At 51.9% G+C, this 27,929-nt stretch overlaps 8 protein-coding genes across 8 annotated transcripts; 4 read left to right on the top strand and 4 right to left on the bottom strand.

Moving 5' to 3' along the window:
- Window positions 1-1,733: 1,733 nt before the first annotated feature.
- BO95DRAFT_384561 (putative eukaryotic translation initiation factor eIF-2C4) lies at window positions 1,734-4,973 on the bottom strand (the record flags this gene model as incomplete). Its single annotated transcript, XM_025583456.1, has 6 exons — window positions 1,734-2,218; window positions 2,272-4,111; window positions 4,165-4,313; window positions 4,365-4,555; window positions 4,606-4,718; window positions 4,770-4,973. The coding sequence occupies 6 exons, from the start codon at window positions 4,971-4,973 to the stop codon at window positions 2,022-2,024; spliced, it is 2,694 nt and encodes an 897-aa protein (XP_025444546.1). The 3' UTR covers window positions 1,734-2,021.
- A 585-nt stretch (window positions 4,974-5,558) lies between these two features.
- Window positions 5,559-6,077, top strand: BO95DRAFT_491174 (uncharacterized protein; the record flags this gene model as incomplete). Its single annotated transcript, XM_025590637.1, has 1 exon — window positions 5,559-6,077. The coding sequence occupies one exon, from the start codon at window positions 5,559-5,561 to the stop codon at window positions 6,075-6,077; it is 519 nt and encodes a 172-aa protein (XP_025444545.1).
- Window positions 6,078-7,331: 1,254 nt separating this feature from the next.
- On the bottom strand, window positions 7,332-11,296 carry rna14 (cleavage polyadenylation factor subunit RNA14). Its single transcript, XM_025586021.1, has 6 exons — window positions 11,079-11,296; window positions 10,048-10,994; window positions 9,559-9,990; window positions 8,498-9,497; window positions 7,744-8,430; window positions 7,332-7,671 (listed from the first exon to the last, which is right to left on the bottom strand). Exons 2-6 carry the CDS (start codon window positions 10,942-10,944, stop codon window positions 7,655-7,657), a joined length of 3,033 nt encoding a protein of 1,010 aa, XP_025444544.1. The 5' UTR covers window positions 10,945-10,994; window positions 11,079-11,296; the 3' UTR covers window positions 7,332-7,654.
- A 182-nt stretch (window positions 11,297-11,478) lies between these two features.
- asf1 (nucleosome assembly factor ASF1) lies at window positions 11,479-13,135 on the top strand. The gene is made up of 4 exons (XM_025586020.1): window positions 11,479-11,924; window positions 12,001-12,040; window positions 12,114-12,422; window positions 12,484-13,135. The coding sequence occupies exons 1-4, from the start codon at window positions 11,816-11,818 to the stop codon at window positions 12,881-12,883; spliced, it is 858 nt and encodes a 285-aa protein (XP_025444543.1). The 5' UTR covers window positions 11,479-11,815; the 3' UTR covers window positions 12,884-13,135.
- A 1,162-nt stretch (window positions 13,136-14,297) lies between these two features.
- Window positions 14,298-19,558, bottom strand: BO95DRAFT_357827 (putative SNARE-dependent exocytosis protein (Sro7); the record flags this gene model as incomplete). Its single annotated transcript, XM_025582374.1, has 9 exons — window positions 14,298-14,626; window positions 14,680-14,801; window positions 14,859-15,414; window positions 15,471-17,048; window positions 17,103-17,442; window positions 17,552-17,639; window positions 18,435-18,474; window positions 18,531-18,643; window positions 18,699-19,558. The coding sequence occupies 9 exons, from the start codon at window positions 19,556-19,558 to the stop codon at window positions 14,298-14,300; spliced, it is 4,026 nt and encodes a 1,341-aa protein (XP_025444542.1).
- Window positions 19,559-21,395: 1,837 nt separating this feature from the next.
- BO95DRAFT_333784 (THUMP domain-containing protein) lies at window positions 21,396-22,616 on the bottom strand (the record flags this gene model as incomplete). The annotated part of the gene is made up of 6 exons (XM_025581921.1): window positions 21,396-21,500; window positions 21,560-21,700; window positions 21,799-22,013; window positions 22,069-22,222; window positions 22,331-22,465; window positions 22,551-22,616. Coding segments are annotated over 6 exons (816 nt in total), but the record flags the coding sequence as incomplete, so codon positions are not given.
- Window positions 22,617-23,388: 772 nt separating this feature from the next.
- Window positions 23,389-25,343, top strand: BO95DRAFT_461432 (alpha-keto acid decarboxylase family protein; the record flags this gene model as incomplete). The annotated part of the gene is made up of 5 exons (XM_025588822.1): window positions 23,389-23,500; window positions 23,563-23,643; window positions 23,708-24,935; window positions 24,990-25,197; window positions 25,260-25,343. 5 exons carry the CDS (start codon window positions 23,389-23,391, stop codon window positions 25,341-25,343), a joined length of 1,713 nt encoding a protein of 570 aa, XP_025444540.1.
- A 909-nt stretch (window positions 25,344-26,252) lies between these two features.
- BO95DRAFT_357574 (NAD(P)-binding protein) lies at window positions 26,253-26,993 on the top strand (the record flags this gene model as incomplete). Its single annotated transcript, XM_025582359.1, has 1 exon — window positions 26,253-26,993. One exon carries the CDS (start codon window positions 26,253-26,255, stop codon window positions 26,991-26,993), a length of 741 nt encoding a protein of 246 aa, XP_025444539.1.
- Between the last annotated feature and the right edge of the window lie 936 nt (window positions 26,994-27,929).

Genomic DNA, 27,929 nt, shown 5'->3' with positions numbered 1-27,929 from the left:
AAATCAAATCTGGATCCCTGTCACCTGTTCTTTTTTTTTCTTGTCGTGGGAGTGGGTTACACCAATTCTCCGATGGGCGCAGCAGCAGCAGTATTCCGAAAGGGTGGCACAGCCCTAACTCATCCCGTCGGTTCTTCTGTCGAGGAGGATGTTCACAGAGGGAGATTTCTAAGACAAAGACACAAACAAGAACAAAAACCACTCACCGTGTCCAATCCAAACATAACTACCAGCCCACTCCCTCACAATCACCTAAGACAAGAGAGAGAGAGTGTGTGTGCGTGTGTCGGAAAGGACCCCTGTCGCTACAAACGAACGACCCATCGAATGCGCTGGACAGCACCAATCGATACACTTGCTGCGGTTTTGCGCCCTCGTATCTTCAAGACAATCGCTGGCCCCTTCCGTCGATATCCTGGACTGGACTCTTTCCTCGCCCCTCGGCGGTGGAGGATCATAACGCTGGTTTTTTGGAAATCTCGAGGGGGGAGAGAGAGAGAGAGAGAGAGGTATAGACTTGGCTCACGCTCACGCTTCTCGCTCGCGCCTCGCTTCCTTCCCACCCACCGGGGGACCTCCATCCCCATCCCCATCCCCATCCCCATCACCCTGGGTGGTCCATCAGTGACCGGATATATGAGAGACAACCGGGTACACGCATCATCCTCTCCAAACACGCCCTACGCACAAACCAGAAGATTTCACCTTAGTCTACCGGTATGCTAAACCCGAGTCGAGTCTCTGGCGCTTGCTGGGGTCGATCATCCATCTCTCTCCCCTAAGAACTTAAATCCCATACCCATACCCAGCGCTGATGCAGCGGACAGCGGGCTGAAATCCCATCCCCAAAACCACCTTGACTTAAGACAATAGCATCCCCCCCCCAAAAAAAATATAACAACTCAAGGAACTAACACGAAAAGATCCTTTCCCTCCCTCACAATTCCGCAGAGAGAGACAATCTCCCCCCAGAAAAGGACAACACGTTTGCTCCCGAGTCCCTAGATCGAAATCTTCCTTCGTCGGCCCCGACTTTTCCGGTAAGTTATCATTTGCGAACTGGACGGTACAGTACAGTGACTGCACTGCACTGCTGCACTTTGTGGGCTTCTTGGGACCAAAAACTATCAAACTGGCCCCTTCTTCTATGTTTCCGGAACTACATTATGATGGTAGTGGGGAAGTGACGGTCGACCCTGTCGGGTAGGTAGGTAGGCTGAGAAGCCCCTGCGGATTCGGCAAGAACAAACAGCATGGGGTTGGGATTGGGGTTTGCCCTCTCTATTCCTCCTCCTTTCTCCATTTTTATTCTTTTCCTCTAGTTGCTACCCTATTCCGCATCTGCCTGCGTGCAGGTGGTCTAGACAGATCATCGGGCGGCCGTTGAGCGTTTGTTGCGAGCCGATTCCGGGATGATTCCCAGGGGGTTGTCATCTCCGACTGTTGGTAGGCATTAGCAGTCTTGTTTACCTGGACCGGCACTGGAGCCTGCAGCCGAGCTACGATGGATCTCCATCTCCAGGATTGTCATCTTATGACTATGGCTCCGTAAGCGAGATTGTTTGTTCGGAATGAGGTTGTGTAACCTCCCTGCCGGCATCCCAGCCCCTGAAGATGTCGGCCATTCCATGAGCCCAACAATGGTCAGATCCTGCTCTCAAACCTACGATCAAACACAATGGGCTTGAAAAGCTTGATTGTTCGATTAAGCAATTTTGATAGCTAAACAGTGGATGCAGCTACGTCTCTAGTCAGCTGGCCCTGTCGTTCAGATCCGTCCAGTCCCGAAGGACCGGTCAGTTCCAATCAACTAGGCAACTTGCCGACCTGAAAACCAAGCTGCAATCCGAGTCGCTATCACATAAATACAAGATGGTAAAGAGATCATCCAAGTCATGTTTGACTGGGTAAAAACTGCAAGGGAAACCCCACTCTTCCGACTCTCCAACTCTTCGCCCTCAATGCCATTAAAAACCATCTCACCGCACCGTGTCAAATCATCCCCAAGTTGCATCGCAGACTCAAATGTACCACATGGTAAAAGGAAGTCTGTTTGAATTGCCAACCATGGGAAGCAGTCTGGGATCGGCAGGACGCTTCTCAGGCTTCGGGTTGGTAAGTTTGACTGTTGGTCCACTCTGCGGGCCCGAACTCGAAGACACATCCTCGTGGTTCTTCGCACGAGCTGCGATCAAATGCGCATAATAAACCGCCGGATCTAGAAACGTTAGTGTCAATAGCAGTGAAAATGACAAGGGGTGGTCAACATACGCAGTGAAACCGATGTAGTAGACCGCATGTACTGATAACAGTGGTCGTAAATCAAATTCTCGAGTTCATGAGACTTATGCCCAATCTGGTCCAAGATCACATGGTAATGCACAGGACGAGAGGTACCCTGAAGCGCAATATGCGAGTAGAGCAGGAAGTCCCAGTCATGAGGACTAGTCACATCCTTTTCAATCAAAGTACCGGGCAGTGGGTTGCCGTTCTTATCCGCAGCATTGCGGTCACCGGGTCTGGGGAAAGCCCGCAGATGGTGCCGTTTGTTCGCAACAACAACAGTGAACTTACCGGCCCATCTATCCTGGGTAAGCTTCATAAAGATGGCCTTCATATCGAACACCTCCGATTTAAGGACCTGTTCAAACTGGCCGGTCGAGACGCCGTCGCGGAGGTAATAGACATGCTCGGGGACACGCCCCTGTCCAACGGTAGACATCCATTCACGGATCAGAGGAGTAAGCATGATCTCAAGATTGGCACGGTTGATAATCTCAATACGATCTCCATTAGCCTCGCAAGCACCGAAGTAACGACCACCGAAGTTGTCCATGCAAACAGAGACAGCGGCCATGGACGGGGACCAAACGCCCATTGGGGAGTGCGTGACATCTGCTCCGATAATCATGGAGTTGGGTCGGAGAGTTGCACCCGGAGTCTTAGAGACCACACGTGCTGTGGTGCCACCAAGTTTGGCATTGACCTTCATCAGGACGTTGGAATAGTACTGTGGGTTCCCCTTCATGACGTGGGACGCAAGCACACACTGGGAAGGAACACCAAAGCGACAGTCGCATGACTTCTTAATCCGGTGATAAGCAAAAGAGTCCTTGTTGGGGACAACAATCATAAGAAGCTGAGGAATCTGCTTGCCGCACTTGGCCATGACCGTGTCATAGAGCTTTTTGATCGCTTCGCCAATATCTTCCTTGAGTTCGACAACGACTGGCCGCCGCGCCACTTGTCCGCCATGTCCCGCATAGGCCTTCATGAGACCGTCACAGAAGGCTTCAACCTGAGCTTTGTTGGCAGCACCACGCTTGCCCACAAAATATCCCACACCCCAGGCCTCGAGGGCGCGTCGGTTTGGCTGGTAGAATTTCTTGCCACGAAGGTCCCAGCGGCCGTTTGTTCCAGGGTTGTGGCGTTGGTTACCACCGAACTGAATGTCGGGGCTTGGGAGAAGACGAGCTTTACCCCGGATCATGTTGTTATCGACCTGGAGTCCGAAAGCACGAAGGACAGGGTCGTTGGAGTGGTCCATCATCTTTTTGTTACCCAGAATCGAGTTGAGCCTCTCAGCTGGGCGAGAAGCACAATACCTGATCATCGCGGAGGTCTGATATTCGTTTAACTTCCAAGGATAGCGGGTAAAGCCATGAATTGTGAGGAGCTCCATGGGGTAAACAACACCTTTCTTGGTCATTTCCACCATTGGCAGCTCAGGGTAATCGAGGAAAATGTTGTACCTCTTCTTGAAGTACTGCTCGACACTCATGCGCTCGACCTTTCCGGTGGCCTTGTCCTTAATGTCGAGCATGTACTGGCGGGCATTGCCGTTGACCAGGCCCTTGATGGTGAAGTTGACGCCAGTGCAGGGACAACCTCTGTAGTGGGCTTGCACTACAAGCTTTCTCACCTTGCGATGAACCTCAAAGAAATGTGGAGACTCGGTCGTACCGCCATGCTTATCTGAAATAGGCGCACATTTGTGCACAACCTCTTGAATATCTCTGGCATCCAGTACGGCAATTGCCAACTGCATCACACCACAGCGAGACCAGAAACAAGTGTTGGAGACGTCGATGTTCACGATAAGTCCACGGCCCTGCAAGAAGTATAAGTAAGCAAAGCGGTAAACGGGAGACTGGGTGCGCTCACCAAAGCAGGACGAATAGCCTGATACACACCCTTGAAGGCGTAGACACATTGGCCCAAATCCTGGCAGGCGCCTTCAGGGTCGAAGAACGAGCGTTTGATTGCCACGTACTTGGTAGATGGATGTTCGCGGAGGACGTGATCAAGGAAGTCTGTGACGTTCGTTAGCTCTTGATCGTGCTCCAGCCAAAGAGGCTACTTACTCAAGGCTTGCAGGACATTCTCCGACATATCGGTGCGTCCCTGGAGCCAAAGGTTCAAGGCCGAAAGATCGACAGCTTTGGTGGGTCGTACAAGCAGACGGAAAACATTGGCCTTAGCACCCTTGGGACGGCCCTGCTCGGCGTCCAAATCGACCATGATGTTCACGCCATCCTTGTAATCATTCAAAGTCCTAATATCACCTCAGTCAGGCTGCACACGAGGACGCGGGGCGAGACATACCAAGCCAGTTTCTGGCCATCGAAAATGATGCCCCTGAGGGCGGCCTTCCTAGCACTGGAATCCCAGACCTTTTTGATCACGGCATTCTTCTCAGCGCCGTTGCCGATTTGGACCTAGGTAGACTGTGAGTATGATATGCTAGTGGTTGAGCGGCCTATACTTACATCGTACTGGAAAATCTTCCTACTTGGAAACTTGAGGATCGGATAGGCGTTCAAAGTGACCTCGATCTCCTTTCCCGTGGTGTTGAAGGCCGGGCGAGGAACGGTCTCGCATGGAATTTTGTACTTTTCCATCTCGTCATCAGTACGGATTCTCAGATGGCGGAGGCCATCTGGGAGCTTGTCGATGGCTTCCAGATTCTCCATGTTGAATAGAAGTGAAGATCAAATAGGAGATTGGAAGGGGTAGGGTAGAGAGGTAAGGCTGGGAATGTAGGGTGTGATAGGCAGACGTAGCTGTTCGTCAAAGGCAAGGGGAAGTCTTGGTAGCTTGAGAAAGACGAAGGTAGGTAGCTTATGGAAGACGAAGGTAGAAGACGAAGTTCAATGTTTGAAGAGTTGTGGTCAAGAAAGGATGATGGAGGATGGAAAGAAGAAGACGAGAGAAAGAGAGAGGGTAGAGGGCTCTTAAATATTGGAGGCAGAACAGAACCAGGGCCTGCCGCTCAGTGAAGCAATAAAAACCATTCAAGGATCTGCTGGCAAGAATAGTGAAGACCAGGTGTCTTCAATAGGAAGCCGACAGCATGTACTAAATCCCCAGAAGGATGAATGGGGCCATCGACCAAGAGCCGCAGTGAAGCATATAGATCCAAAGCGATTCAAGGCCATTCCCCATAGAAAGAATAAAATGAGTGCCATAATCCGGGTATTCAATGGAGACAGAACAGAGGAGGTGAAAACAGGATTCGGGGAGAAGGAAGTGCGATTAGGTCATGCAAAGTCCAGACTATGCAGAGTGAATACGAAAATCAGAGGGAGCGACAGACAGGACAGACAAAAGTCTTCGGAAAATACAGCATTGTCGCGACTATCACCAACCCTACTATCCCCAGGGCCTTGACTGACAGCAACCGTTTGACTGGAAAACACCTAACAGGAAATGAACATACCAGGTGGTTAACATTGTATGCTCCCATGGGCAAATCGATATTCCTGCACATGTCTGTGACCAATCTCGGCTTCTCCAGGGCAGGATCCGCCAACGGACCAGAGCTATGGCTAGCCATTTTGCTAAGCAGGAGAGCCGATGTTGGACTATTTTCGTTTGCTCCTGTAACTCGACATGTCAGCCAGCTTGTTACGCAGCACAGTGATCAAGGACTCGAGGATGCGACAAGCCATGCATTGCAGATGTCGGCCATGCTTGCATGCAATGCACCCCGGTGCAATAGCAGCGAATTTTCGGAAGCACATACCTGGATAGGATTCGACTGCGACGGTCAAGCAAGATCGACTAGGAGGAATTAGGACGCAGGCAGCGGAGCAATTGCTGCTTGCAGGTATGGAGAAAGATGTCAACCGGCAGAGGAAGTTGTCTCAGGCAGGGGTTCGAGGGGATGGGTGTGGTTGCTATGGGTATCCTGACGGATTGAAAGTGGGATGGAGGAGTGGAAGGAAAGATGTGAGGAAGGATGGAAGGGAGACTGAGGGATGTGGAGAGGGCCGAGGTATGAATCTAGGGTATAGGTGAGGTTGGATGTGAGGGAAGAGATGAGTGGAGAGGTAAGAATTGAGATGGGGGTGGGAGTGAGGCCCGAGATGAGTGGGATTGAGAGTGTGGTGAGAGTGTGGTACGCGATGTGTTGCTGGGATGGTAACCACGACCGCGACGCGCTCACCCAAAGAGGAAGAACAAGAACGGGACACGGGATGGACGGTAGAAAAGGAAATAAGCCAGTGGGTACGGCAAACATAAGAGAGAATGTGGGAGTTCGTTGTGAGTGCAGTGCCAGATATCTAGGTACTCTCCGGGGCAAACGAGGTTAGCTACCGGAAAGGAGCAAACGAGGAACTGACGGGGACCATATGGTGATACAACATGAAAGAAATATAGGGAAAACAGGTGGGTCGAGATGAGGTGTTGCTAATTGGTATAGTTGTAAGCCGGCAGAGAAGTCGATGTGGGTGCAATATGAGTTGCAGCTGAAGCTATCTCGAGGAAGTGCTGCGGAGCAAGTGATGGGCAAGCGATGGGCAAATGATGCTTAGGTGCCACTGGGCGTCATGCTACCCATCTGAGCATCGATGTTGATTACAGCTGATACAGATGAGGTGTCTGAGTCTTGCTCGTTGTCTGTATACATCCTGTAGACAAGCCAGAAATAGGAATATCAATCCCAGCCTTATGCTGGAACCGGAAGACCATTATAGCAATTTTAGGACCGAGCAACGCAATGGTCATGGACATGACTCCAAGGACATACGAGCCGTAAGCTTGTGCACTACGGCCACCGTCTTTCTCCATTCTCCACCGCAGCCGCAAACAGCAGTGACATATGCGACGTTCTACGCAGACACTTGATCTTCGAATGCCTGAGCCTACTTGTTGGTTAAACTCAGCACGGCAATTCAACCAAAGATGAACGCTGACCGAGCTCGCTTTCAGGCTCGAAAATGACGAAATTGCCCGGACACGATACTGCCACATCCCAAAGTCTTCGAGGGCTATGGTATTTTGCGCAGATGGAACATATGGGTCAACACAGTTGATTGATCGAGTGATATAGCGAGAAGGCAGAGAACTGAATGATATGATCCCCGCAGCAACAACCCAAGCCTCGCCTTTCCCAGGCCGATGCCACACTGTACAAAGCCGCCCGACGCGATTAAAATAGACAATAAAAATGAAGATCAACCGACGGAATCGCCAAGCTTGAAACGCCCACTCATCAAATGCAAAAGACGACCAACAACTGTACAGTCCAGAGCCGCGCCGCTGTCGCAACCAAAAATGAGAACGAATGATACAGCGCGGGTGCATGGTGGCCACATTCGCGCAGGAAAAAAAGAATTTTACACCACAACGTGTTTATATGACTCAAAGATTAAGACCGATAGGCACCTGGAAGCCAAGAGCTATTAGCCCACTCTTCATCACAAGCAGTGGTGTTTTGAAGGAAGGGTAGTCACATACCAGGGAAGGATTGCGGTGCTTGCCCTGCCCCGAGCCCACGAGGGAAAGGAATTTGCGAGATGGAACTAGGCATATCGATCCTGCGGATGAGATCGACCATTTTCTCCGGAGAAAACCGGCCTGCATTGTACGCAGAAGCCGGAGGAATCATACTCAGGAGGTTGACAATGTCTCGGGGGAGGGGAGCAGGTGACCCCTGGGATCTGAACTGGGATTGAGTGGCCATAGGGCGCTTCTGGTCCATCTGGCGTCTTTGCGTGGTCTTTAGCGGAGACTCTGCCCGAACGAACTTGCGTGGGCGGCTCATATCGTCGTCGAACTCCTCCAACTGCCGCTTGGGTGAATTCGTAATAGACGGATCCGGGAATCGAGAGTTGGGAGTGCCATGGCGAGACATCATCTGGTCCGCCGCGTACGCCGCCTTGGGTCTGGTCTGGGAGGGTGAAATGATAGGATGCACGGCTGTGGGGTCGAAAGCCGGGGTCGAGAACCGATGGGCGAATTGCTCCAACGTTGGGTCTTCGGGAAACAATTCACGCATACGGGTTTCGAGGTTGATGACTTGGACGAGGTCGCCATACCGTGACTCATACTCATGAAGGAAGGCAAAGATGGGCTTGGTCTTGTGCACATTCTCCGGGTTGGAGGCCAACTTCCTCACGGTCATCTCAAAGACCGCTCTAGCATCTGGCACGGCGGAAATCAATATCGTTCCTGACAGGTTCCTGAGATCAGTGGGGGAAAGAAGACTTACTGATGACATCGTTGATGTCGATGAGGTGCTTCAAGTACTCCAAAGCGAAGTTCTCGTCCTCCGGGAAAAGCTTGGCACCTCGTTCGAAGATCTTGGTAGCGGCAGGATCCTTATAACAATGATATTCTATGAGAGCACTCGCTATATAAACATCACTCGTGATGCGACCGCGCTTCCGGGCATCTTGGAAGATCGATCTCGATCCCGGCATCTCGTTGAGCTTGCCCTTGCCCTGGATGCGGCGCATCGCGCGCATGAGGGCGATCCAGGCGAACGAAACAGTCTTGGAAAGGATGCCTATCTGGATCGCATGTGCGTTCCGAACGGCTTCGATCTGGGATTTCTTGACAGACTCCCTCGCCTTTGCCTCCTGCAGGTCGTCGTCATCATCGTTTTTCGACGGCGGCTTCTCGGGTTGCATCTTGGCGAATGTTTCTTCCAGGCGAGCAACATCTTGATCTTCGCGGGTGCGAGCCTTGGCAATCAGCTCGTAGAGCGAATCAAGTAGTCTGTCGTAGGGTTCTCTGACTTTGGCACCGCGCACGATGGGATCCTGTTCCGACTCGGTAGTGATTTCCAGCCGGTCAGCACGCTTGAATGCAAGCAAGCAGCTCTCCGGATTCGCGTCTATGCCATGCTTCAGGAACTCATTTCCTTCATTCTCTAAATCATGATGGAAGCAGAATTCGGCTGCTTCGAACCACATTTCGGGCAAGAATCTGAGAGCCATGAGAGCTTGTTTGTAGACATAGATCACCCGGGCTTTGAAGGTCGCGGGGTCGTCTTCCTTCAGCACAAGTGGATCGTCCTTCTCCCATTTAATCCATTTCTTCCAGATCTCCACCTGTTGCGCATACTCGACGTCGCCATCAGAGCCGGGCACAGGCGGCATTCTGGGCAGTGATGTGCGAAGGAGTCCCTGCGTGATGTGCTGCAGCTCATGGTAAGCGGTACGAGCGGTTACAAAGGCCGGCGACTGTTCCTGTACGAATTTGAAGCCCTATGTAAATTCAATGTGAGCCTGACAATCTCCCAACCACAAACCGGCTTGATAGACTTACCGTCATCTTATTCAGTGACTTTTCAAATTGATCATACTGGTTCCAGAGTGCGCTGGTTTCCTGGTTGGGGACGCAGATGGCCTTATGGTAGGCCTTGCGGAGCAGGTCCATCTTCTGTTGATCTTGCCATCCAGACCCTCCAGCATTTCCGGGGCCCGAGCGAATAAATTGGACATACTCGGCGTAGATGGCTCCCGCGTCCTTATCGACGCCGACATGTTGAAAGGCTAGATCATAAGCCGCAGTGATGATTCTCCTTGCCTGGCCCGTGGTATCTGTAGTCAGGGGATTCCGCCGACGAACGTAGTCCAGATATACGGTCCACAGTCGGACGTCGGGAATGGTCAAAAGGGTCCGGCTAAAGATCTGTTCTAAACGGAAGAGCTCATTGAGCTCCGCTTCCATATTCGCATATGCAACCCATTGTTCGGCCTAGAAGGCAATTAGCCGACAAGGGTCACGCTGGCGAGTGAATCCAGCGATACTCACCGAGAAAGGAAACACTTTCAAGAAGCGTTCATAGACGTCGCGTGCATTGTCGATCCTATTGCGGCTTCTGTGTTCGTTAATCAACTCCAGCCAGGCAGACATATCACCTCGGGGGTCCTCCTTGATCCTGTCCTCCAGGATGCCGATGCGATCGTGAGGCAGGCGACCCTTGGTCGTGGAGGGAGATTCCGGCTGGGGAGTAGCTGCATTGCTCTCCTGCGCGCTGTCCGGCGGTAGAGTACGCGCGTTGTACAACTCCTGGCCAGAAGCCACAGACGCATCATTTTTAGAAGCAGCAGGGAAAGAGCTATTAGGGACATTCTTGACGCTGGCAGACTCCTGCGCAGGCTCATCCAAAGATACATCAGGGGTAGAAGTAGCTTCATTTGCATTTCCTGAAATGGGTTGCGAAGGTATAGTATTCATGTCCTCGACACCTAGTACAGCCGGCGGCTCATAATCATCTGCATCACCCGCATCATCCTCGTCCTCATCCTCAACCACAAACCCCCCAATCGTCCTGGTCTTGGGCGGAACAGAAGCCCCAGTGGCAAGGCCAGATGTTGATGCCTGAGACTCAGCTCGGGAAGGTGTTTGGGAAGGGTAGGTATTGCCAGCTTGCTGACTAGGGTCTGTTTCAGGGGCAAGGGAAGAAGAAGAGGTCTGGTCTGGTGGCGGGGTGGAATTGGAAGGAGGAGCAACGGAAGGAACATTTTCAGTTTGCTTGGAATCTGTCGCGGAGGAAACAGAATACTGATTTGGCAGTGTTTTTGAAGGGTCATAATCATCTGAATCTGAACTATCTGCAGTATGCTCTTCCACAGCCTTATAGTCCACAGAGTCCGCATTCATTGCCTGAGCCTGGAAAAAGGCGTTCTCGGCATCATCTTCAGCCATGACAAAAGGATGTGGTCTCGCTCGCGATAAGGGTCAAATAGTCGGACTACCTGCAAAGAGTGGCGGTTAGCGACTGGAGAGCTGACGTTGAGGTAGAGGGGAATGAGATCGAGATGACTCTTAGGGAATCATACGGAGAAGAGGGTGTGTGTCAAGCGGGCGGTGCTACCGACTGCCAACCCAGAGTAATCTGGAAAAGACAAAGGATCGGAACAAGTCTTCTAGATTGTAGCTTCAAAGGAACCAAGGTAGAAAGAAAAGGAAATAGCAACAGCTGCAAGCGACTGAACGTTCGGATAATGAAAGAAACCCTCCTGGTGGATCTCACAGGTATCACACCGATGGAGATGAGGTGCAGTTGCAGTGGATTCTGGGCTGGAGCTTGTGGCAGAAGCTGCGGGCTGTCACGCATTGGGCGATAGATAGCACGTGATGAGCTGTGGGCGGTGAGCGCGAAAGATGCGTCGCCTTGTCGCCCACACGCGCCCGGCGGCGCGTTGCCGATCCTTCTTTGGGATGTTTAATTGACGGCCTTAGCACTGCTACTACTAAGTTACCACCACTACCATAACAACCACCACCACTACCATTAGGTACAGACAATAACTTACTTGCTGTCGTTCTCGCCTCCATTTATCCCTCCAGTTCTCTTTCTCTTCCTCTCCCTCTTCCTCTCCCCCTCCCCTCTGTCTCCCTCCCTCCCTTCCTTTCCCAAATAAAACTAGAGCCATTCCTCTAGCACTTTGTTTGTTCCTCTCTCATCTGTTATAAATTCTCCACCTTTCTCAACCTCAACACCCTTTCATCTGATAATTCTTCACCCATACCCAAGCCCTCAGTCAAGGCTTCGCAACCTCCGTTCCAAACCACCATGTCGGTCGTCTCTCTCCTCGGCGTCAAGATTGTCAACAATCCCGCCCCCTTCACAGCGCCCTACCAATTCGAGATCACCTTCGAATGCCTTGAACAACTTCAAAAAGGTAAAAAAACAAATACTCTCTCCATACCTATCCACCTCCCTACAACCGCAGCCGCTAAATCTCTCCAACAAACTAGATCTGGAGTGGAAGCTCACCTACGTCGGTTCTGCCACCTCGTAAGCCCCCAGCCTCAAAAACCCAACCCCATCTCCGATACTTTCTACCAGACACTAACCCTCAGTTTCCCAGCTCCGAATATGACCAAGAACTCGATTCGCTACTCGTGGGCCCCATCCCGGTGGGCGTCAACAAGTTCATCTTCGAAGCCGACCCGCCCGACCTGAAGCGCATCCCCACCTCAGAGATCCTGGGGGTGACCGTCATCCTCCTCACCTGCAGCTACGACGGTCGGGAGTTCGTGCGGGTGGGATATTACGTGAACAACGAGTACGATTCGGAGGAGCTCACCGCCGACCCGCCTGCCAAGCCCATCATCGAGCGCATCCGTCGCAACATCCTGGCGGAGAAGCCGCGTGTCACTCGATTTGCGATCAAGTGGTAAGTCGTCCTATAGCTCCTCACACTTTGCCGCGCCCGCTGCTAATGTTCTCCGTGCCAGGGACTCGGAGGAATCCGCCCCCGCTGAATACCCCCCCGACCAGCCGGATGCCGACCTCGTCGACGACAGCAACACATACGGTGCGGAGGAGGCCGAGCTGGAGGCCGCCCTGGTCAAGGAGCTCGAGGAAGCGGAGCGAACGGACCCCTCCCGCGGCGAGGACCAGGACATGGAGGGCGGGGAGGCCACCGCCGGGGACGAGGAGGATATCTCCGACGCGGAGAGTGAAGACATCGAGGATGAGAGTGACGACGACGAGGAGGAGCTCGACGAGGAAGAGGGCGGCGACGGCGACGAGGACATCGAGATGGGCGATGACTCGGAACCCAAAGATGAGGCGGCCGGCGGCGCCAGCAACAACCCCACCACCCACCATCAGCCGGAACTGATGGTCCACTAGACTCCATTCCCTCTTGCTTTGAACCCTTCTCCATGGATTGTGGGTGTGCGTGTGGGCTTGGGCGTGAGAGTCGTTGATCTATTCTTTGCTTCTACTTGGTATCCTTCGAAATGATTTTACGATTGGGTTTGCGACGTGCTTCTTCTTTTTCGACGATACATCTTATCATATCATATTCCCATCCAAACCAAAAAAGGTTCCGCAGTATTTACTTGACATAGAAAGAACCAAAACCATAATTTGACCTTCCAGAAAGAAAACTTCCTCACATGCTCCCTTCCAAGCACCTCTAAACCCAACCCTTCCCGACTCGAAAATGAACAAAATCCAACCCTGGACAGTACAGTAACGGACATTCCTCCCACCGGCCGCGGACATAAAACAGCCCCCCCCGCCCCCCAAAAGCAAGGAGAAGATCAGATCAACGGGGGTGTCCCACGTACCCGTGGCAACTCCTCGACCCCTGACATCGGAACCACGCAAGGCTGAGGGAAAGGGAAGGGAGGGTCGTCCCTAGAACTCAGCGCTGTACCGCACAGCACATAAACCAGCCCAGCCAGGAGACTCAGTTCCTGTGTATATGTACAGTACCAATTTGGGGCTTGTAGGACCGGTTACCTCACCTTCCACTCGCCGTCAACCTATCTTCGAGAAACTCTGGTGGTGAGGGGCTTTGGGGATTGGGCCGGAGAGGCCGGATTGTGGAGGGTTGATGGGGTCGATTGCGTGAAAGTTCAAGCAGGATGGAGAGAAGCAAATGGATAGGAGGAGAGGGAGAGGGGGGGTTGGTGGTGTTGCAGGCGAGATGTGCGGTGAGAGTGGGAAAGAGAGTGAAATGAAGAAGGGAAGACGGTGCGGTGGGTAAGTAAGGGTATACTGGACTTGGAAATGTAGTGCGTTTCCGCTATAGTATCGGTATGCATGTGCAGGTAGCTGGTGATCACCGACGGAAGAAGGAGTTCTTGCTAATATGTGGCGTTCGTGCTTGAGGCAGAAATGTAAATATCCCGGGGGAAAAGTGGACCGCCGGGCTGGGCTGTACAGGAGTCCCTACGGTGCGTAGTGAGATTCTCCGGTTGTCGGAGTGCATGCGATTTTGATCTCAGAAATAATGGGACATGTGTGGTCGGAGGCAAATCCGCCAGAATAGGTACAATGCTTAGTATGTTTCGATGCATGTATAGTCCGAGGTTAAGCTTCTCGGCAATATCTGGAAGTCATCTATTCATGATATTGCCCCTTACTGCTAAGGAACACAAACACCATTCAACGCCGACAAAAGCTGGGTATGAATAACTAGAGCCCAATATCAGGTTATTGAGAAACACAATTCTTTGCTCCTCATCGGTTGAAGGTGACGACCAGGAAAGCGGTTCAGAGACCGAATTTGGAACTGAGGGCTATGGTCACTCTGTCAGTATGGCCTAGCATATTTCCAGATCAAGGTGTACTTACCGCCCATCACAGCCTTCCGTTTCTGGGTCTGGACGAATTTGTTGACGTCTCGAGCCCAGTTGCTGCTGCTCTCTTCCAATCGTTCCATCTGGTCACCAGCTAGATTGAGCCGCTCTGTACGCTCCGTGACCTGACGTTGCATGTAGGACCAGTATCCCTCCTGATTGCCTGAGTCTGAAGACTGGTTGGTGTTTGTCCTGCCTTCTCTGAATGCCTTTCGACGCTCCTGTTCGTCCAACCGCATCTGTTCCTGCATGCGTTTTGAGGGAGGGCGATCGGGACCACCAACTAGAGAATGCTGTTAGTTTTTCATGCACAAAATAAGATAGAGATATACCCACTAAGTAAGTCCATGTCGGCCGGCGAGATGTACTGCGTGCCGGAGATCCATTGGATATTCGTGATCGTTGGTCGGGGTGGGACGACTGCTTGAGGATTGTACAATTGGTCCTCAGAAGGTCGGCTGTGATATAAATTAATAACTTGTGTACCGAGAATAAATGCCTTCGGGTCGACTCACAGGCCAGTTCCTGCCCCCCAGACATTAAACAACCCCACTTCTGAAGGGCTTGTCCAGACCATGACGGTACCATTAGAGGAGGCACTAGCATCGGCAAGTCGTCTCATGTCGGCCATCTGATTGATCGGGCTGCAACCGATCTCTTTGAGTCCGGGGATAGAGAAGGCCCGTGTGTTTCCGTCGCCAAAAAGACCAACAAGGCTATAGCCGCGGCCCTCAATCTTGACTACCGTAGCATAATCACAGAGGTAATCGTCCCAAGACCTATGAGCGCCCTTGGATGTCGCAGGCTTGAAAATTCGACACCCTGACACAGTCACGGCAACCACTACTCCATTCACTCTGATGCCGTTGCGGAGGCCTCCAACAGCGTTAGGAGAAGCCGAAGCAGGATTGCCGCTGTCAGCATTGATTGGAATGATGTTGATGACCTTATCGTCTAGTAAGCTTGCACCAGCAAAGACTGCCGAGTAGGTACCATTATCCGATGGCAAAATTTTGAAAGTCGCCAGATTACCTTTACTGGTACCCACAAAACAGCAGATACTTGAGTAGTCTAGAAAGATCATCAGCCATCCAAGCGCGCGTGAACTGTTTTTGAAAACAGCTTACCTTCTCCTTCGAGTGTAAGCACCCCGAACTCGATACATGTGGGCCACTCTGGAGAGGAAGACTCGGAGCTGCGCTGTTTGAAGAAGCTGCTCCTCTTGTTTGCCTTCAGCAACTCCGAAAAATGGGCTGTATGGATGATCGCCGGCCCGCGCAAGTCAATGATTGCTAGACTTCCGCTTTCGAAACCGACTGCGACAAACCCAACCTGGCTGTGTTTGAGAGCAGTCACTGGTCCCTGTTGCATGTTGAGGAGGGTGAGGGGAAGAATGCCTTGCTTGAGCCCAGGATCAACCCGATGAGTGATCGAGGTCAACTTACCGAGCCCTTCATTGGCACCTGGGGGCTGCTCACTTCCGAAATTCTTGTTGCTTCCCCAGCGGAAGACAACAAGCTCACCAGTTCTGAGACCTACGGACAGCTCACCCGTTGAACCACTTAGAGACATCTTAGTGACTTCGACGTTGCCCACACGACCTACTGCGCGGGCCAAGTCCACTTGTATGATCTCTCCGTTTTCAACTTCGTCATCAATGCCTCCGTCCCAGATGCGAATAGTGCCATCCGCATGGGCGGTGGTGATGATGTTTCGATCTTCGAAGCGTTTCAGTGCTTTCTTGGCCTCTGCGCCGCCCAAGAGGAACTTAGGTCCCTGTGACCTGCGCTCTTTCAAGCCCAACCAAGCAGAGCGATCAACTGCGGTTAATGTCGCCTTGGTCACGAACGGGTGCACGAAAGACAGGTATGGGTGAAGCATATTTGTAGGTGTGATAGGGTGTCCAGTCGGGAAGCTCATGGTGATCAGTTCTCCCGAGGACAAGCGGGCAATCAGGGCAATGGGATCATGTGCGCCACCAAAATAAGGAGTGCTGCGTGGAATAGGGCAAAAGTCGACCACCTCACCTCCAGGTGGGGTGGGTAGGACCGAGACACGTCTTGGAGATTCGAAGTACTTCGAAATCATAGGCCAGGTAGACGTTTGATAGTTCGGAGTAGGGCCCAGATCCAAAAAGGTAAGGCCCTTGAGGGACTCGGCCTTTGGCCGACCACCGGCAATCAAAAGCCCACTGTCATCACCGTTGTCCTTGACACACCACGCGACGTGTGTGATCGGATCCTTGAACCCAGTGGCTCCCGCCGAAGAAGGCCTTTCGAGACTTACGCCTGGCTGATCAACATTGGGGGTGTCAATGGACCGAGCCATCACCTTGCGACCGTCCTTCGAATCCCAGAAAACCAGGCTGTTGTCATCATGAACCGTCAAAACGAAGATGCCATTCGGGTGCCAGAGAGCCTGGGTCAACCTGGGTCTGCGCAAATCCGAAATCGGTACCTCCGCATTCCCACCCAGCGCGCCTGGAGGCACTTCATATTCGAAGTATTTCTGTGCGACGTTTTGTTTGAAAGAGAAGGTCACTGCGCCGTCCGGATACCCGACCAAGATCTTGCCAATGTCGCGAGGAGAAAAGGCGAGACTAATTACCGGACACATACGCGTCCGCGCATTGCGTTGAGCCCACAGATTCGGTACCCTGAAGGGCGTCAAGGTTTCACGATCCAGATCGTATGCGATAATGTCGCCTGGCATATGTCATCAGAAAAGGAATCACACGTGAATCCTAGCGGAGCTCGTACCATTTTGCAAGCCAATGAAAGCATAGTCGAGACTCGGGTCGGTTAATAACGCACTCGCATGGCTCGGAGGTGCATACGAAACCAATGTCTTGCCGGTCTCAAGGGAGAAGATTGTGATTTCACTTTTCGAGTCGACACTAACGAGCTTGTCGGCGCAGAATTGAATGTGTTTCGCAGAGGCTTTGCGAGGCAACGAGAAGATGACCGATACGCGCCGTTGACCAAACACGTAGATCTGACCATGTCCAAACTGGGTATCACTGGTTCCGACTGCAAGGAGGGACTGAATCGGGTCGTAGGCAATAGCACTGACTTGAGAGTTGATACCGCAGCGAGCGAACTGGAAGATTGAGAAAGACTGGTTAGCATATACAATTCAATAGTAAGAGGTCCTCGGTAGACTTCAGCGGTGGGGAAAGTAGAAGGCATATCCGGCACAGACGACGTACATCATCGAGGGCGAACAGGTCCGGCGACAACCCTTCGGAAAAGTCCTTCTGGATGCCGGCCTGTTTCCCTCTCAGGAAGTGCGCCATTCTCACAGAGTTTGGAAAAATGGAGAATGGGCAGTGAAGGTTGAACGTGGATAGAGAGAGGATATAGAATAGAAAATAGGAATAAAGACCAGCGGCGACCCCACGAAGGTAGGGATCAAGTCAAGGGCAAGGTCATTACCGCGGGGAAGAAAAGCAAAGGTTCCAAGTTGACTGACGGCATTAAGGCTGATTGATTGATTGCCTTATGGGCGGCGGTCCGGGGCGGGGCAAACTGGATCACCCGCCCGCCCTGCACTAGCCGCTCCCAGTTACGGTGCGATAACAAGACGTAGTCACTGAGTAAACATGTGATGATCAATTACGTCTAGTAGGTCTAGTTCTCCTGTCATTGTTCAACTGCTGGATAAATTCCCTATATTTAAAAACAAGATATAGCTATCGAGTAGAAGTGTATAATGGATGCTGCTCATTCAATTTCATTCTTGCTTCACTGGACCCCATAAATTTTATTCAGTAACATAGCTTGTTTGAATTACTTAGGCAGCAACAATAGTTGTGTTCTTCTCACTCACCGCCAAGGATAACCGGAACCGTAGATAATCTTGATCCTTGATCTCGGCCTTCAAATCACCGGATATTCTTTTCACGGTAGACTGTTTATAATTGGCTTTGATGGGTACCGGCCCTATGCGATCTGGAATGCTTGCTACACCTAGATCGTGGTGTTTCAAAAAACGGTCTTTCAAAGATCTGCGCTCTGTATAGTTCTTGCTATATACAAACAAAGAACAGTCTAAGAACACGAGCATTCAAGTCATGCAATCATCATCCCAACCTGCTGATAGTCAGGAGTGTAGCGACCGAGGAGAACCGAGCTGATAGTTGCCAGTCAGTTTACTCCTGGCACATCATCGAGCCCCTTTAATGGCACTCATTTCTGCCAAGGTCGTCGTTAGCCGTCTCCTCGCCTCCATCTCAGCAGTCATGTCTTTGTCGCGATAATAGTGTATTGTGATGTTGTGGACAGAGCGGTAGCAAGCATAACTGCACCGATCATTAGCTTCCTTCCATGATGTTGAACGGAGCCGGAGTCACCTACAGTAATTGACGAGTCACCTGTGACTCGCTCTTCGTAAATCGAGTGCCAAAGCCTTCGAGCATGGCAGGCGAAGGATCCTCGAAGACCTCGGCCATGTATATGTCACCCCACAATGCATGGCCAAAGCCCGTCACTCCAGACAATTTTCTGGATGCCGGATCCAGAAATACTTGTGACGGACGGCCTAGGCCAATCACTACCAACCGTGGTAGGGTGACTTCTTCCAGTGCATATGACAGACGGCGAACGTGATGCCTAATCTCAGAATAGGGGAGATGAACAAAAGCATCTTCTGAGTCTCGCAGAATGTCCTCGAAGAGCACGACGAAAGCGTCTCTCCAGGAGAGCTTTCCCCGCCCGCAGGCCACCTGATCCAGCGAGCCGAAGGAGTTCGAAAGGGGCTGTCCGATTTGTTGGACCAGCGACCCCAGATCTCTGTCCAGTTTTCGGCGTTCTTGCGTCGTGAGTCGGGGTCCCATCTCCTTCAAGGTCATGCCTGTGACATAATGTCTGACCAAGAAGGCAGACCCAAAAGGGCCACCTTGAAAGCCGTAATGTACAAACGATGGCACATATGGAGTTGCACTCTGCCCTAGAATGGACAGAGCTCGTGCTTCCGTCTCAAGCAGGAGCTGTTCTCGCCGTAAAAGAGGTGTTGTCGACCGGGGTGGACATTTCAGAAGCCATTGGGCTCCATTTGAAAGTATCAGGAGACTGACGGAATGTAGATGACCCTCCAGAGGATATACCTCTTGAATCTGGACCGAAGGCGGAAAGTGCCGTTGGAGCACTGAACCAATAGTATTTGTACTAGGGGGTTCAACCTTGCAAGTTGGCGAGACAGAGAAAGAAGGTGACATGATGGAAGGAGAGGGAGGGATGAATGAAGAAAAGCCAACAAGTCCCATCAGGCTCTATAACTTTCTTATAACATCATAAGCGCCGTGATCTGTAATATCGACCGGACACCGTGCAAACATTGCAGCTTTCAGTAAGAGGGGTGCGAGAGGGGTATTGTTCTTTGGCAGGCAGAAGAACCGGAGATGTTCTCCTGGCAATGGGTGGTAGACAGTCGATGGTTAGGTTAAGCCAGACCCAACATGCTTTGCTGGCCAGAAAGCCGGTTATTGCCCTGCAAGATTTACGGTATCTCCTCGCTTGATTGACCGGAATATATACAACTCTGTTCTGCAACCAGGGGCGCAGGAGACTGGCAAGAGACTGGCAAGAGTCTCCGGTAGTTTGGGGGCATTATTTCCCCATTGGAGCAGATTAAGCGAGTTGGAGGATTTGCGCAATGCGTCCATGGTGAATGGAAGTAGATGTAAGTCCGAAAGACTCCAATGCGATAGAGGAGTACTGGAGTACTGGAATACTGGAGTACTAGTAAAAGAGAGAGGGTCTGAGTCTGAGTAAGGTTCGGCCTCGCGGGCTCGCCTAACTCTCCCGCTCTGAGAAAGGCGCCATGCAGGTGAAACGGGCCCCGCCCAATCATAGCACCGCTTTACCGAATGCAATATCGCGGAAGGATCTGCCGGCTCCAGGCTTTCGCTTCAATGAGTGCGGAATTGCTGATGAACTGGACACTTGATCGTGGTGCTAAACAACGATCAGGAATCTATCCCCGGCTCTAGTCTTGTTTCTAGTCTTCGCAATGGAGTCGAATGCAAGCCCTTACCTCGCAATGACTTATGGTTGGCTCCTCCGGTTCATCCAGAATACTACGGTGTCACCAGTAGGTTGAACTATATTAATGTGCACATGTACACACTGCACTAGTAGGACTAGATCAGCCTGGGCAAGAGTGACAGCAATGTTTCCATTCGGTCGGGTTTGGAGGAAGCTACTGGTATTCTTCTACTAAACTGAACTTCACTCGACCTGTCAGGTAGAAGGTCCCTTGCGTGCTATGGGTCTCTGCCTGCAACATCGCTTTGCATGTCCATCATTGATCTAGTCTAGTCGGAGACGGACCATCGCTGCAAGTTTGGTTCAGATTCCCTGGGGCGTGAGCTTCATCGATTGCCCCATGTTTGTGACCCTTCGATCTAACAGAATGTGGAATGTGGACTCGCCGGCTTGTGGATGCTGTTAGAGGGGGGAAAAAAAGCCTTCGGTTGACTTCCCTAAATTGGGCAACTCACGACTTTCCAACAATGTTTTTCAAACCATTGACAAACGGAATTACCACTCTCCAGACAAATCCCGCAAAAAACTTATATTTGGCTCACTACATCCGCACTTAGATCCCCATATATCCGAGAGCGCCAACTCCGTGATGATAAGACGTATGCGCACTTGTTGTGCTCGACGAGTCCCAAGCGACTGTAAGCTAAGCCAGCATGAATCAGTCAAAGCAGTGCAGTCACTGCAGCCTGACGCGTCCCCTCGTACTGATTGCATCGCTCATCACCGTGACTTTCGGCCTACGGTGTTAGAGACATAAGCTTACGTCGAATACGAGTCCGGGTAAGGCGTCCGATTTCACCGTTCAATCCGTCCGGATCATCCCAGCGATTTCCGAGCATCTCCCCAGTTTCAAGAGTCACTTGTCATGAGCGACGCCATCTTGTAGTTCAAATAATAGTCATTTGTTTCTTCCAAAATTGGTTTCTAGAGAGATGTCCGAGCTGTTTCGGACAAGTTCGTTCAACAGACCTATCTGATACGATGCTGGCTCTAGACTTCAGAAGTCTCAGTCTCAGCAGCCTGCGCTGCTGCAGTTGGAGTATATAGTTCGGCCAGGTTATACCGTTTCAACTGCTCATAATCGCTTCCTGCGACACCGATACCAATAACATTCTGTGGCATGGAATGTTAACCATGAGGACCTGAAGTGCATTTGTTTTCTCAAGGCTTACCTGGATAACCATGACGTTGATGAGTATATCATAGTTCTTGAGATCAACGGGGTGTTCAGTGCCAACGACATCAGCAACTGTCTTAATTACTGTGTCCCTGCTGAACTTTTTGTTGCTTCTTACGACTGGCCGGATGGCGTACTGGAGATGTCATGGCTTAGTACGTTCTCGTGGGTTTCGGAGCGAGGGCCACTGCAGCAACAACAACAACAACAACAACAACAACAACAACAACGTACCTTCTTCGGAGGACCTCCAGAGTGAAAGGTAGATTTGAGGACCTCGAGCGCGAAAGACTCCAGTTCGACACTGAGAGTCTTGCGAACCGATTTGACAGGAGTCATGCGTTGAATGTACCGAGAGCGCTTCTTTTCGGGATGAGCGTGCGCATCAAGGCACAATTGATGTACCATCTGCTCTGGATCAATGGACTTGTCAAATCGAATGAACGATACTAGCAGAATCAGTAATTGGCGATATGGACGATTTCATATGGAGGTCAAACGCACGACATGGTAAGTCCATTCGAATTGCTTGGAACGGACGAGACTTGGCTTGGCTGGGCTTCAGCCCTTCGACCTCCTTTTTGATCATCGCCTCGATGTCATCTTCATCTGAGTCGGACTTGTCTCCATCGTCGACTTTCTCGGTCCCTTCGATGCTCTGAATGACAGAGCATGTTAGACAGTGTTCACGGCTCTCAGATGGGAGGGATGCCAGCCATAGAGAAGCGGGGAAGACCCCGCTCGACAGGGCCGGGATAACACGTACCTGTGTAAACAAATCCACAGCCTCCGACATACACTTGGTCTCTTTTCCGATGTCGCAACTCACAAAAACACCCCAATCACCACCCTCGATCCCTGCTTTATGGCCTGGCTTGCGCCATTGACCACCACCACCACCCTAAGCTGTGCGTTAGATAGGAGATTACGAAAATCATGAAGTTCATGGGCTGACTTTGGTGGCAATGTGTTCCAAGGGTGCGAACCTTTCTTTTCTTAGACGACTGAGCCGACATGTTATCAGGCATGGACCGTTTTCCCTTTCCAGCCATGCGCAGTTGTCAGACACTGGATTGTCGTCGGTGTTTCACGAAGGATCACTTCCGTCAACGAATCAAGCACCTTTCTAGAGGTGGGATCAGTGCGAGAAGCGAGCCTTGGTCGCCGGAATTACGCGTGATAATGAGATTCTAGATGCATGCATCAACTTCTTGCCTGGAGAAAGCGATAAGCAGGAAAGATCAAGGCGGCGGGGCATCCAAAATTCCATTTTGGGACTAGCGCAGGGAGAGCAAGAGCGAGATCGTCATTCCACTTCCGGCTCGAACCATTTACCATTCACTGGAAGGTGGAGTGATTGACGGCTTGTTCTCGGCCGGACGGGTCACTGCAACCACCTGGCAACGTGCGAGTATGTCCGTCCGTTTGTCGTACTTTACCATCGAACCACTGGACTTTTCCGGTCCGGCATCGTGCCAGGGTCAACTGCATTCCCTATGGCTACAGCTCGCGGTCATGTCTCGGGTAGCCCGGCGTTTAAGCACCTGAGAGTGGATATGGATATGGATAGTACGGTACTCGTAGTCAAAAGGGTGGTAACAACAAGAGTGAATTTCCAGCTAATAGCTATGCCCATTCAGCATGACATCACGCTATCTTCATGACGTACAACCAACCAACTCTCAGGGCCAGAACTCTTCCACTACTATTTATGCTCCCCCTCTTCCGCGTAAACATTCAACCTTCCCTCTCCTACACTGTTCATACCTTTTTCTCGTATCTTCAATTACCTTCCAACTACTGTTCGTCTCGTTAGCTTTCGCGATGACAACTAACGAGATCGTCACCCGAGAGCTCAAGAAGCCTATCACTGTCGCTGAGTATCTCTTCCACCGTCTTCACGAGGTGGGGGTCCGCTCAGTGCACGGTGTTCCCGGTGAGTTGCCTACCACAAGCCTTGCTTCCTGCTCTCCTTCTAATCTCGTCGCACTTCTATAGGTGACTACAATCTCGCAGCTCTAGACTATCTACCAAAGTGCGGTCTCAACTGGGTGGGTAATTGCAATGAGCTCAATGCTGGTATGGTTACTCTCCTGGAACTCGCACCTTCATTTTTTGTGGTGTCAGACTAACAAGGTTGCAGGTTACGCTGCGGATGGTTATGCCCGAGTCAATGGTATAAGTGCCTTGATCACTACCTTTGGAGTTGGCGAGCTGTCAGCCCTCAACGCCATTGCTGGCGCTTACTCTGAGTTCGTGCCTATCGTTCACATCGTGGGTCAGCCCAGCTCTCAATCCCAGAAAGATGGAATGTTGCTCCATCACACTCTCGGCAACGGCGACTTCGACGTCTTCACCAAGATGAACACCGGGGTCTCCTGCTCAATTGCCCGCTTGACCGAGACTCTTGAGGTCGCAACTCTGATTGACAACGCCATTCGCGAATGCTGGATCCGCAGTCGTCCCGTCTACGTCACGCTGCCTACCGATATGATTACGAAGCAGGTTGAAGGCGAGAGACTCAACACGAAGCTGGATCTGTCCCTTCCCGCCAATGAAACCGAGAAGGAAGACTACGTGGTCGACGTTGTTTTGAAATACCTCCATGCCGCAAAGAAGCCCGTCATTCTGGTTGACGCCTGTGCTATTCGCCACCGTGTTCTCGATGAAGTTCACGATCTGATGGAGGCTTCTGGTCTGCCCACGTTCGTGGCACCAATGGGTAAGGGTGCCGTGGACGAGACGCGACCCAACTATGGAGGAGTCTACGCCGGAACAGGTTCGAACGCAGGTGTGCGCGAACAAGTCGAATCCTCGGATCTTATCTTGAGCATCGGTGCCATCAAGTCTGATTTCAACACCAGTGGATTCACGTACCGTATCGGACAGCTCAACACCATCGATTTCCACAGCAACTACGTGCGCGTGCGTTACTCCGAATACCCTAACATCAACATGAAGGGGGTCTTGCGCAAGGTCATCCAGAAGCTGGGTAAAGTGAATGCCGAGCCGGTTTCGCATCTCTCCAACGCACTGCCCGAGGAAGAGAAGACTTCTTCAGCCACCGAGATTACTCACCAGTGGTTGTGGCCCAAGGTCGGACAGTGGCTTAAGGAAAACGACATTGTCATCACCGAGACTGGTACGGCGAACTTCGGTATCTGGGAGACCCGATTCCCCGCCAATGTCACCGCTATCAGCCAAGTCCTTTGGGGCAGCATTGGATACTCGATCGGCGCCTGCCAGGGTGCTGCTCTGGCGGCTAAAGAGCTCGGCAATCGTCGCACTGTCCTCTTCGTTGGCGATGGTAGTCTCCAGCTTACGGTGCAGGAGTTGAGCACCATGATCCGAAACAACCTCAACCCCATCATGTAAGCGTGCTTCCCAATCCAGCTGTTTGCTACATACACTGACAAGCCAACCAGTTTCGTCATCTGCAACAACGGCTACACCATTGAACGATACATCCACGGCTGGGACGAGAGCTACAACGACATTCAACCCTGGGATCACAAGGCCCTGCCGACCGTCTTCGGAGCCAAGGACAAGTACACCGGCCACAAGGTCACCACTCGCGACGAACTGAAGCAGCTCTTCGCGAACGAAGAATTCAACTCGGCTCCGCACTTGCAGGTAAGTCTTAATTCAAGTCCAAGAGACCTTAATCCACCGCAATCACTGACCATACACCACAGTTGGTTGAGCTTCACATGCCCAGAGATGATGCCCCCGCCGCGCTGAAGATCACCGCCGAAGCGGCTGCTGCGAGAAACAAGTAATGAGAATGACCACGAAGAACCGCCAATCCAGCAACTCGCCCACCGTCTTTCACGCTCCACCATCCGTCAGTTCGCATTGGAACAGAAGTAAACTTCATTCGAACAAGCAGCTTCACGTGGTGTGACGAGACTGACCAAGATCCAGCCGATTCAAGGACCCAGTAGACACAGCCTGGAGCCAATTGCATGCAGAAAGCTGTGGTTCCGTTACATCGAATTTTCAATATGTATTTTAATGATAATGACAACAATCCACGATGAGTTAGTATTAGTTTCTCCATTGTAAAGGTTACATTGTAGATGGTGGGCTTCTATCACAGTTTGGATAACAGTTGAAGAATTCTCTGGGTGGTGACTTATCGGGAGCCGGCGTTCCAAGTTGTTCGAGAATCACCAAAATCAGTTTTAAGTTTGTAGTCCGGTCCAGGTCTCCGCGGCCATCTCGCATCTACGTATATTTCGTCCGGAGAGATGCCTGAACCATACCTCTTTGAAAGCCGAACCTGACCGAATTTCCTTGCATTCTTTTCTTTTAACCAAAAAATGCGGGCTAGAACAGCCTGATCGAGTGTCCGGATTCCCCGCTTTGTATAACATCCCCCAAGGCTGTGGTGACGTTATTGGTCGTATTCCGTCTTACAGGCAGGGCGTTACGAGCGCTATGGGCATCATACATTTAATCAAAGGTCCTTTGTACAGTACCTTCCCCCGCAATCATGCATTCAGTCGATGGGTGTCTACCATGTCAATGGGATATAAGCAGAACGTAGAGATTGCCCCTCACCTCACCACTCTGTCAGCCTCTTCGCGCGCATCAAATCACCTCACCTACTGCTTTGCTGCACTGATACAAGCACCATACTGCGAATTCCAGTCTTCTGGATGCAGGCACACAGCGTAAGACCAAAAATGGGCGTCAGCACGAACCGCAACATCATCATCGTGGGCGTCGGCTCCTCCATGTCCCGATCGCTGGCCATGTGGCTCGCCAGTCTCGGGTGGAACATCGCCCTGATCTCTCGCTCGGAGAGGAGCCTGGCCGCCATCGCCGAGGAGGTCCGCTACGCGGGCCCGGACAAGCACGCCGTCACCGTGGTCCACCACACCGCGGACGCCGGCGACCCGGCCAGCTTGACCGCCGCTCTGGACTGGTGTCTGCACCAGCTCGGGGGGACCCTCGACGTCCTCAGCTACAACGCCGCGCGGGTGGCGGACTCCTCCATCGCGACCCTCACGCCCGAGGAGCTGGAGCTGGATTTCCGCGTCTCCGCGATCGGGACCCTGGTCGCCGGCCAGTGGTTCCGGGGACATGCCCGGGCGGAGGGTGTCTCGCAGGGCGAGTGGCCCTTGTTCCTGGTCACGGGCGGTGTCCTGGACAAGCACCCGGACCCGAGCGTGGCTTCGTTGAGTATCGCCAAGGCCGCCTCCCAGACTGTCAGTCGGATCTTCGCGCAGGTCCTGCCGCGGGATTCGCGGATCTTGGTGGGCATGCCGCTGGTGACGGGTCGCACGGTTGACCCCGCCACCGGAGAGTATTATGAGCAGTATCGTCCCGATAAGATCATTCAAGCGCTCTTCCGGCCGTTCTTCGAGGAGAGAGAGCAGAGGCCGGATGGGTCAGAAGGCTGGGTGGTGGAACGGCATCTGTGATCGCAGACGTGCTCCCGAGTCTGGAAGAGGATAGCCCCAGGAGAGTGGGAGTTCGGTTAGGCTGGCCGGAGGAAGAGGTCAAACCCATCCCAAACAGTGCTTGGGGTGGGTTTCGACATGAGACATGAGAACGCCTGGAGTCAGACATTTCATTACAAGTGTCACTAGTCAAGAATGAGATTTGCCATCTTGAGTTACACCGCAATTGCCGGCTAGTGTGTTAAGTTAGCCAGCGCTAGTTCTTCATGGCGTGGATAGTTGATCCCTGGAGCCAACGTGGAAGGTAGTATTGAAGGTGTTGAAAGGGGGGAGCGCATAAGATGAGCGTCTGAAACTTGTATAGTTCTAGCAATCATCCGTGGGATGGCACTAACTCTTTTCGGGCAGCCTGGCTTGGAGCCTGTGAGTGACCGGATTACGTGATCGATCTCGCTGTCATGTTGTTTCACCAATTCGATTTGACAGTGTCTCATCGACAAGGGCCCTAGATCCAGATGTCAGGACTCGGCAGCTGAACAGAAGGCATTCTGGGAGTCAATGCCAAGACTCAAGGAATGTTGGCTGGGGAATGCAGAGAATGAGAATGATGAACCAGCCAAAGTGCTTTGACTACTGAGTACGGAGTATCCGTACTGCGACAGCTTATCGGACCACCACGTGATCGAGATGGGACGTTGAAGGGGCGCTAAGGCGGCCAGCGCATCAAAGCTCCTCTTCTACGAAGCCTGGGCCGGGCCTGATTTACCCCATCGTGAATGGCAAGCAGGCTCTCTGGCTTGCTGAGGAAAGACATTTCATTTATCTCAAGGAACTATTCTAATGAGCAACTAGTGGTTTTTAATTTAGACGTGGGAAACTAATCTCTTTCAAATTGCTAGTGGTATGTTTTTTAGCTTCCCGCGCCAATCTTCCGCGGCATCGTCCTTTCCTGCCCTT

Source organism: Aspergillus brunneoviolaceus, assembly GCF_003184695.1.
Source record: "Aspergillus brunneoviolaceus CBS 621.78 unplaced genomic scaffold BO95scaffold_17, whole genome shotgun sequence".
In the NCBI taxonomy this organism is placed as follows: Eukaryota; Fungi; Ascomycota; class Eurotiomycetes; order Eurotiales; family Aspergillaceae; genus Aspergillus; species Aspergillus brunneoviolaceus.
The sequence above is the reverse complement of the archived record's forward strand: the minus strand, read 5'-3'. Positions and strand labels throughout refer to the sequence as shown.